This window comes from Gossypium raimondii, chromosome 8 (assembly GCF_025698545.1).
Source record: "Gossypium raimondii isolate GPD5lz chromosome 8, ASM2569854v1, whole genome shotgun sequence".
Classification (NCBI taxonomy): domain Eukaryota; kingdom Viridiplantae; phylum Streptophyta; class Magnoliopsida; order Malvales; family Malvaceae; genus Gossypium; species Gossypium raimondii.
In genome coordinates this window covers 57,422,409-57,432,856 of record NC_068572.1, presented here as the reverse complement: position 1 = coordinate 57,432,856, position 10,448 = coordinate 57,422,409, and the positions used below count along the sequence as shown (strand labels likewise).

The following is a 10,448-nucleotide window of genomic DNA, read 5'->3' as shown; positions in this document are numbered from 1 at the left end:
AGAGGAAAGAATGGAGAGAGTGAGTCCACCAACAAGTCGACAAAATGAGAACACCAGCGACAGCTGATCGACGAAGAAGACCAAACTCAGATTCAGACCGAAACCCAATATTACATTCTTGATTTGCTCTTTCTCTATTTGTTAAAACCGTAAGTTCTGTCTTGTATCTTGGCCTTCTCTTCTCCCCCTTTAATTATCTAATGTCGACTTTAACTTGCGAAAAGGTTTCCTTTTTAATAAAAAAAAGTAAATGATCACCGGCAGTGGCGCCGCTACCACACGCGCTTTCTTCTCGTGTTGTCTAAATTTGCTAGCACTTAGCTGCCTATAGCATTTAGCAGCCTCCAAGAAGCTCTCTTACATTTTCTTTTGTGTTTATTCTATTAATACATTTTCGACTCTTTTTGACATTGTTCTCAAAGGTTGATAGAGAAAAGCTAGAAAAAATTCTTCTTCTTTTGGACATGTATGGGCTCTGGGGATTCGAGCGGTTGAAGCTCAGGATGATGGTGGTCATGCTATTAATGCTGGTTTTATCATTGTTTGAGCAGAATATGAGCTTCTCCTCGCCTTTGAACAGTGAAGGTATTTATTCAGGCCTCAACAAGAGTTTCTTTGTATATTATATATGTTCTTACAAGAAATTATTTGCCTGTGTGGCAAAAAAATGGTGCAGGTTTGGCTTTGTTGAGGTTCAAACAGAGAGTGGTGAGTGACCCTTTTGGTGCTTTATCGAACTGGAAGGAAATTGATGGAGAGATTGATCCGTGTTCTTGGTTCGGGGTCGAATGCTCTGATGAAAAAGTTGTAATTTTGTGAGTTTTGTCTCTTTTTGCACATTTTATTGCGTTCTTTTTAATTTGTTTTACAGGGAGATTGTTGAAGTATATGAAAATATTTGGAATCCCCTTTGCATATGGTAGATAGCTGATCATGTTAGGTTCTATTCTTTGCTTAATAATTTTTAAGGGTTGAAAACTGCAGAGTCAATTTCTACTTTTGGCTCTTGATACTAAAAAAGGCTCTTTTTGTTTTCTCAAAGTGATTTTTCTCTAAAGGGATATGGACCTGTTTTGGATGTTGTTTGATGTTTAAGTTGTTTATGAAGAACTGAATTTGACATAAATAAAACTTGACAAAAATAAGACAACCAAGTTTTAATGCTACATGTAATGTTCTTATTTTAGATTTTGTTGATGTTAACTGGCTTTCTACCCTGTGGTTTTTGCCTGTAGATGTGCCATGTTTTTCACTGTATAGTTAATTAGATGGTAACCCTGAATTCAGAGCTATGCTTCTTGCAGAAATTTGAAAGATCTTTGCCTTGTTGGGAACCTGGGACCTGAATTTGGGAAGCTGGAGAATTTAAAATCTATGTAAGTTTATCATCCTTGGTCTATAATTAGACAAATCTCCTTTATGTCACTCTTTCTCTTAGTTCTGCTTTATATACTGCTGCAGTATATTATTGCAACAACTCTTTCTCTGGAAGCATTCCTCAAGAAATTGGGGAATTGAAGGAGCTGGAGGTGTTGGATTTAGGATTCAATAACTTTAGTGGACCATTTCCATCTGATTTTGGCAACAATCTCTCCTTGACAACACTGTATGATCCTCTTTTCAAGTTGTTTATATTTCGGTTTTTATTTTATTTCTAGCTGCTATTTAGTCCCTTACCTTATTTTATTCGAATTTCTTCTTAATGCAGTTTACTTGACAACAATGAGTTTCTTGGAAATCTAGCACCTGAAATATACGATGTTAAGATGCTTTCTGAATTTCAAGTAGATGAGAATCGGCTAACTGATGCTGCAACTATACCATCTTGTAAAAGCAGTGGTTTCCCCTGGTAAGCAATTAAAGTTGATGCAATATATCAACTTCCTTTGAGTACTTTTTTGATGCATCCATCTTAAGAAGAAAAAGAAGTTGTCCATATAAAAATTCTAGACTTGCCTCATTCTGTCAGCCATGGGCCAAAAAAGAAAGAAAAAAGCTGAGCAGAAAGCTCAAGGAACCATATGCAGAGAAAGAAGCCCAGAGTTCTGATGCTTATAGGATGTGTCTCCCTATGTTACTTACTATATAACTTTAGTGGTTCCAATTGAGAAGTTATAGCAAGCTCTCACATCCTTCTATACTGAGGAAGTTTTTGGTTTATGCTGTAAAGTTTGTTATATAGAGTATTAACTACTTGCTTCATGATGTCTTCTCATTGTTAGGAACATTGCCCAGCCAGGAGATATAGCTTATGGGAGGCGGCTGCAGCAGGTGCTTGTACCCTCTAAGACAGCCAATGAAAGAGTTTCCCAACTGTCACCATCACCTTCGCCATCAGAATCCTCATTTTCACCTTCAATGTCAGCTTCACCTTCATCGTTGTCTCCTTCAGAATCCCCCTCCAGTATCTTTTTGACTCCTGCACCTTCACCTTCACCTTCACCTTCACCTTCACCTGAATTAGCACTGGCTCCAGCTTTACAACCTCCTGTAGATCCACCAGTATCTATCTCTGAACCACCCCAATCACGCAATGCCCCAGCCAATTCCCCTGCTTCAACTCCAAGGCAAATATCAAATGAGAATTCTGGTTCAAAACATCATATTTTTCCAATTTTGATTGCAAGTATTGGAGGTTCCTTGATTGTTTTGGTTTCAGTCCTTAGCATTATCCTCTTCCGAAATAGTAAGGTGGTTTCTGTCAAACCTTGGGCCACGGGATTAAGTGGGCAGCTGCAGAAGGCATTTGTAACAGGTATGTTTCCTTCGTTACAAAACACGTCCTGCAAATTTCTAAGTGTTTGCAGACCCAGTAAAACTTGCTGAAAAATTATGGAACCCAACAAGCATTCTTTCAGGGAATTTATATTGGAATCTTCTACCAAAATACTATTCTATATTGGCCTTTTGGCTCAATTTCGGATAGAAGTTTTTCCTTGGTGAAACAAAGATGGGAGTCTTTCAACCTCTCTCTGTGAGTCTACAGATTTGCACTCTCTTATGCTGATGTCTGCATTTCAGGTGTACCGAAGCTCAAGCGATCAGAACTTGAAGCAGCTTGTGAGGATTTCAGCAATGTAATTGGTACATTTTCTGATGGAACAGTCTACAAGGGGACTTTATCAAGTGGGGTCGAAATAGCAGTGACATCAACTGCGATTTCATCTCGTGAAGACTGGTCAAAGAATTTAGAGACACAATTTAGAAACAAGGTACTGGAACATTATTCATAACTATAGTCTTAAAATACTTTTTAGGCCTTTACATGAATATCAATTTATTCTTTCTTTCAGATAGACTCGTTGTCTAAAGTGAACCACAAGAATTTCGTGAACCTTATAGGCTATTGTGAAGAAAATACGCCTTTCACAAGAATGATGGTTTTTGAGTATGTTCCTAATGGATCACTCTTTGAGCATCTACATAGTAAGTCTTTGGTTACATTTTAATCTGTACCATTAGAAGAGTGTTTATTGATAGATGCCACATAATATACGGCTTAGGCGGTGCTGAATTCTGGATTTCTTGCAGTACAAGAAGCTGAGCACTTGGACTGGGGAATGCGCCTAAGGATAGCCATGGGAATAGCGTACTGCCTTGAGCATATGCATCAGCTTACTCCCCCTATAGCCCATAGAAACTTGCAGTCTTGCTCTGTGTATCTGACTGAAGACTATGCTGCAAAAATATCTGATTTCAGCTTCTTGAATAATGCTACCGCAGCCAAGGTGGGATCGGCTACCATGGAGCTCTTAGAATCTCCATCAGCAGATGCAGAGAGCAATGTTTACAGCTTCGGGGTGATATTGTTTGAAATGATAACTGGTAGGATCCCGTATTCGATAGACAATGGCTCACTTGCAGACTGGGCCTCAGACTACTTGAAAAGGGACCAACCCTTGAAAGAAACGGTGGATCCAACTCTTAAATTTTTCCAAGAAGATGATCTGGAAAATTTGTTTGAAGTGGTTAAAACTTGTGTTAATCCTGATCCAAAAGAGAGACCAACAATGAGAGAAGTTGCAGCCAAGTTAAAAGAGATCACAGCAATGGGACCTGATGGAGCAACTCCAAAACTCTCTCCCCTTTGGTGGGCTGAGCTTGAAATATTGTCTACAGAATCAAGTTAATCAGTGAAATTGGAATTTAACGCTAATAAATTTGCATTCTGTTTTCCCTGTTTCTATTGTTGGGCTCCGAAGCAGCGGAGTTCCGAGTAGATTCTGTTTTCTTTAATCAAAATATTGGAAAGAGAAATGAATCTTTGTATATAATTCATAGAGAAAAATATATGATGTGAGCCTTGATTTGCTGCTGCTTCTCCATTCTTTGCTTGCTTTTGTTTCCTTTCCTTTTCCTCATTTGTTCATTCTGATTTTAAAGTGGATTGTATAAATTCTAGTACAGCAACTTGGGAAATGAATATATGTTTATTCTCTTTGCTTTTCCATTTATCCTGTACCAATACCTTTCACACCATCTGAATAAGACCATTCACATCACAACTCTTCCACTTCTCTCACCACCTCTATTAAGCATGAAATCAAGTGGCATTAGAGAGCAGCTGGAAATAGACTGGATTTGATGAAAGGGGAAGATATTTAGACATGGAGGAAGAATATCTTGAACCAAAAAATTACAGTTAAAAGAGAGATTTAAACCTATTTTAACATTGTTCATGTACAACAGTACAAGTAAACTTAGATGAGAAGTCTTCCAACCAATGATACTTGTACAATATATACAGTTTTCTTTCTATAAGGAATGATTACAACAGAGTTAAACCCTTTAACCTGCATGGTTAAACCTTTGCAACTACCTTGTAGACCTAAATCTGTCGCACGAAACCAACATCCAGGAATAGGCTGGATAGGCTACTTGCTCTATGTCACCCCTCATATTTACATGCAATTCTCGTCTTTCATTTTTCATGGCCATCTGCAGATAAATTCTAGCAACCCCATCATTTCAGTAGGGAAGTAACATTATGTGAAAGACTCCACGATTCATTTCCTTACTAATGACAACTCTCTCCTCAAGTATATCATAAATATAACAAGAGTGCCTCTTAAATTTGTTGAGGGTGGATAGCTTGGTCCCGTGCTCTATTATACAGATCAAGCGTGTCTATATGGTCCGGTTCTAAGCAGAGAGCTGCTTCACAATCACAGAGAGCTGAATTGAGATTACCAATTGACTCGTAAAATGCAGCTCGAAGGTGAAGCATTTGTAGGTCAGGCTTGAAAGCTATGGCTTTTGAAAGTTCTTCAATTGCTTCAGTTTCTTTTTGGTCATCCATTAGCACTACCCAAAGTAATGCAGGATGTGAGTACTGATTAAATTTCTCAGATAATAATATATTTACTGAAGTAACAAAACAGTAAGAAAAAAGATCCATAGAAACACATGATCATAGAGAAGTTATCCTTCCTGAAATTTATCAAAAAAGAAAATTGGAAGAAGATTATTCTTTCTTGGATGAAGGAAAACCAGGCTTCTAAAAGACGTGATGCTTGACATTTAATCAAATTTATTTTGCTCCATCTTTACATTATATCTAGATAAGAACTTCATGTCCTTTCTAATGCTAATGGAGAATAGAGGAAAGTGGACATGTATAGAACTTTAAGGGAAGAACTCCTACTAAATCTAAACAGTTCCAATGATCTATTTCTCAGATTTGCAACTAGTCTTTGTAAACCATGAGTCATGCATGCTAAAGAGCAAAAATACGTGTCGGTAACCAGAATCAAATATCAGAAACTGAGAAAGGACATTAGAAAATTACCAGCTGCCCTGTAGCTAAATGGGTATGTTCTGAGTGGATCCAGTTCTGTTGCCATGTTGAGATCCTTCTTTGCCATCTCACTGTCACAATACTCCGACCGGTTCTCATATGCTGAGGCATTATTATGTGCCTTCTCTATCAGTTTGGACAGCTCAGCATAAGCAGCTTTTTGCTGATTTCTTAAAAAGTATACGCGTGCTAAACCTTGATGAGCTTTTGTATGTTTGATATCAAGGGCATTCATATAGCAGTTTGCAGCTTGATCCAGTTTACCAGAATCCACATACTTACTGCCTAAATTGTTGAGTGCCTGCAAAATATCACCATAAACAATGATGGTCAAATAACAGACGAACACACGAACGGAACTCGAACACGCAAATGGAACTCGAACAGAAAAAGAAGAAATAGCATAAGGCTCCAAGGCGTGTATCAAGCCACTATCTTTAAGCTTATATTCGCCTTCACCCCCACTTATCTTCGGCGTGCAAATAAGTTTCAAGCAAATTAACCTCGAGGATACAATGAAACTAATGACTATTTGCATTTTGCACTGACGAGAATAGCCTACTACGCACTGAGAAATGTATAATAAAAACTCAATTTCTACAAAGGATTTCTGGCGTAATACTTTATAGAATAATCTAATAATATTAGAATATTAGAATTTGTTAGCGTCTTTTTTAAATAAAATCTCATTTCTATTTATAGGAATTTTATTTCTCTTCATAAAGACATCTTTCATCAATAGATGTCTTTCTAAATAATAATGTCTTTAAAATAAACACATAATTATTCATTTAATATTATAACTATTCAAATAATATTATTTAAATAGTTATAATTTTTTTTCAAAAAATCAAATATTAATTACACCCATCCATTTATAGTTATTGGAACACTATAAATATTTGAAAAATGTTCCAACACTCACCTGTCCTTTCCGAAGACCATCCGAAGGGCATCTAATTGCTTCCTCCAAAAGTTCAATGACATAAGAAGAAGACTCAGGATCCAGATTTGAATCTGACAATGTGTAAGCTTTCAGGAAAAAGGCTTCAAACGACCTTTGAATCAAAATGGACTTCTCAGCCTTAGCAAGTGCTTCTTCACGATGGCCGGTGTCATATAAAATCCATCCTTCATAAATTAACTTTTCGTGCTCAGAACTTGAAAGGTTACAAGCTAATTGCAAACATCGCATAGCAGCCTTCTTACAGTTTAGCCTGCAATGTTAATGCATATCCAGTATTCTTCATTTGATCAAATATAGTAGGATCAAGGCTGAGAACAATCACATTCCAGAACAGGAGATTTTAAACAGAAACATTGCTGCAGTTATTGCTAAAATCATAGAAAAGCAACAACTTATTAAAAATCATAGACACTATAGGAATTGCAGCTCAAGAAAACTATATGGAAACTTTATAATAGAAAGCTAACCTTAAAAGAAGAAGAGATTGCCGAAATCTAAGGAGACTTTTCCAAGGATCATTAACAAGCATCTGGTGAATTATAGCCAGAGAGCCAATATCATCAATGGAAGACCATTGATCATAAAGTTGCAGCCAGCAGTCAGCTTGACTTCCTTGCTGAACCTTATGGTTCAGGAGATCTATCAAATCATCCCCGCTTAATCGCACATTGAACATCTTGTAACTTGGCTCCAAAGTTAACATTGCTCTGATATCTCTCAAAGCACTTCCATAATCCTCAATCGCTATGAAGAACCAAGCCCGTAATTCAAGGCAGTCTGGTGCAAGCTTGAATTGAATGATTCTGTCAATCTCTGAAATAGCATCCTTAGTTTGTTTCTTCTCTGCTTTTGAGACTGCTCTATATTTATATGGGAAGGATAGGGTGGGATCCAATTCAGTTGCAGTGTTCAAATCAGCAATCTTATTCTCCCCAGTATTATACAAAGATCGTTCTTGATACATCCACCCGACCGCTTTATACTCGGAGATAAGTGTGTTCATCAACTTGTAGGCTGAATGCTGTTGCCCTTGCTTGTACCTAGATCTTGCAAGACCAGCTAATGAATAAACATGACCTGCCTCAGTAGCTGCTTCAAAATAACATTGAGCACTTTTGTACTCTAGTCTCTCGAGCCACACGCAACCCAATTGATGCAAAGCTAGAGCCTTCTGCCACTTTAATGTGGCACATTCTTTCAACCTTTCTAACAACATCACTGTTGTATTTGACACCTTATCCTCTTCCATAACCACCTGACTTAGGAAATAATACAGCAAGAAAGAAGCATGTCCAGCTGATGCCAATCTCTCCCTTGCCTCAGAGCTACAAAATATCCTCATCACTTTGGGGCTATGAAGAGAACTTGGGAGCTCTCTTAGCAGCACCTGCAAACATGAAGCTACTAGAACATTTGCCCTGTCCTCTAACCCATATTCAATAAGGACCAAAACATCCTCCATACAGTTGACAAAGGTTGCCAAATGAATATCGCAAGCCGACTTCATTTCCTCACAACAGAACCTTTCTGCAAAAGATAAGAGCTCCAGAACAATCTTAGGAGAAAACATGTCCACCCTCTTAGTCCTACTGTACAAATCCACAGCTTTCATTAGCTCAACAGAGATCCCATTTTGTGAAAAATCAATTTTAGATCTTTTTGACTCAATGAAACTTCCACATAGCATTGCCTTAAAAGGAGTTGAAAGTGCAGCAATTTTAGATCGAACACAATCAATCTCCTCATTGCCAACACAAAAGGAGATATCACTATCTTCTTCCAATGTCAAAAGCTCATCCTCCTTGGAGATTTGCGCATCAGCGGAGTTAGTACACTCTTGATAACACTTGCAGTGGTCATAAATTGAATTCAGATCACACCCAGATTCCAGAGTAGCCTTAGGACATTCAAGAATGAAACTACAGCAATCCATTGGTGATACACCATCATGTTCATCTTCTCTCCTCTCATACCTTAACAAAGCTGATAAAACCACCTTGGAGTGCACATCAAAGGCATGTTGCCTTGCAGCACGGAGACACCTTCTCAATAACTTAGGATCGCCAAGGCTACTCAAAATCAAGTACTGCTCAATGCATATCAATGATTTCTCTGATTCTAAACAAGTCCCAAGGCGGCGGTAAAGATCAGCTAAGGTTTCTACCAACTGAATTGGTTTTAATTGAGGTTCTATGGTTGGTTCAAGGTGGTCAGTTTTAGGAAGTCCAAAAGGAAGCATGATTTTAGCTCCTGAGACAGCAGACCTTACTGGATTTGAGTTTTGGTCCTATGAGTCTCAATCTTTGTTATTTACTAAGCTTACTAGCTACGGAAGAAGAGCCAATAGTGTTAACAATTGTGGTATTTGGTGGACTCGAGGCATGAACTTGAGGGCTTTTGAATGTTCCTTTTAGCTTAAGACTAAGCAGTTTCTTTACAAAATGCACCATATGGTAGGTAGTGTTTTTTTTCTTTACTTCTTCAAACGAATATACTATCTTGTATTGACATAAAAGGGTTGTGCCTCCAACTCAAAAATCAACAAATTAAACAGAAAGAGAAGAGATTTTTAAGCAAGTTGTTGTTTACCTTATTTCTTTGCTCCAATGACCAAGAATAGAGAGAGGGCAGAAACTTAAAGAAACAAAATTTTGCATCTTTTTCCTTTTTTTGGAAATAAAATGAAAAGAAGTAAGCCAACAGAAAGAGATAGTATTTGAGTTTGCTTTCTCTTTCATGTGATAGATTCTTATAGCTTTCTCTCTCTTTCTGATGGGGAAAAACAGTGAGCTCTTTCATTAGTATTACGAAACTTTTGTTACCTCAAACAAAATGGGTTAATTTGGCGGCTAACACACGCCAATGCTGAACAATACAGTTTGGAGGGACTACCCTACCCACCGGATTATTTTTGCCAGGTAAGCATTGGATGAGGATGGAATTGGGGTAAAACTACTACAGTCCCCTGAATGTATTTTGTCTTTATCTATTCAAATAATCAACAAATCAGATTAATTTATTTAAATTTTTATTTATTTTACCATTAAAATTGATCTTTGTAGGTTAGAAGAATGGTGTAACTTTTAGTTATTTTGTCAATTATGCGGTTTAAATAGTAGAAATTGATGAATTTTTAACAAAAATAATCGTTTTACTCTTTAATTTATAAATGGCTAATATGCTATTTTTTAATAATAAAAATAAAATACAATCTTGCTCCTAATACAAGAGTTTTTATAGTATTTTTATCGAAATTGAGATCGACCGATGATCTTTAGTCAACTGTATGGGTTTGATTTATTCTAAGGTAACTTAAGCTTTAATTGCTGATTAATTAACATTAGGAAAGGATTAAAATTGGGCTATCAATAGGCTAAGCAAAGGTAGCTTAATCACCTTAACTTTTAAGATGCAAAACTAAGTAAAAGTTTTATAATTCATTGGTAAATTTATGATGCATGAATGATGGTAAATTTGTTTGGGTAGAATCTAAGTTTTGTAAGGTTTGAGTTTTGAACAAAAGAAAATTGTTTATGTGTTAGATAAATGAAGGTGTCGTGGTATTTTCAAAATTGAACGGCAATTTCACTCAAAATTTATGAAGTTTGGTGCTTATCATTTACCCAGAGAAATTTTTTGAATAATTAGCCCAATCCTTATCCATCAACGTAATCCTTGTCTTAC

General features: G+C 36.9%; 2 protein-coding genes across 2 annotated transcripts; one reads left to right on the top strand and one right to left on the bottom strand.

Moving 5' to 3' along the window:
• Nucleotides 1-4,450, top strand: LOC105792435 (inactive receptor-like serine/threonine-protein kinase At2g40270). The gene is made up of 10 exons (XM_052634714.1): nt 1-149; nt 423-585; nt 677-815; nt 1,305-1,376; nt 1,439-1,606; nt 1,709-1,849; nt 2,223-2,755; nt 3,022-3,212; nt 3,294-3,426; nt 3,532-4,450. The coding sequence occupies exons 2-10, from the start codon at nt 465-467 to the stop codon at nt 4,128-4,130; spliced, it is 2,097 nt and encodes a 698-aa protein (XP_052490674.1). The 5' UTR covers nt 1-149; nt 423-464; the 3' UTR covers nt 4,131-4,450.
• Nucleotides 4,451-4,636: 186 nt separating this feature from the next.
• LOC105792433 (ethylene-overproduction protein 1) lies at nt 4,637-9,566 on the bottom strand. The gene is made up of 4 exons (XM_012621012.2): nt 7,232-9,566; nt 6,723-7,014; nt 5,789-6,098; nt 4,637-5,304 (listed from the first exon to the last, which is right to left on the bottom strand). The coding sequence occupies exons 1-4, from the start codon at nt 9,001-9,003 to the stop codon at nt 5,069-5,071; spliced, it is 2,610 nt and encodes an 869-aa protein (XP_012476466.2). The 5' UTR covers nt 9,004-9,566; the 3' UTR covers nt 4,637-5,068.
• Nucleotides 9,567-10,448: the final 882 nt, after the last annotated feature.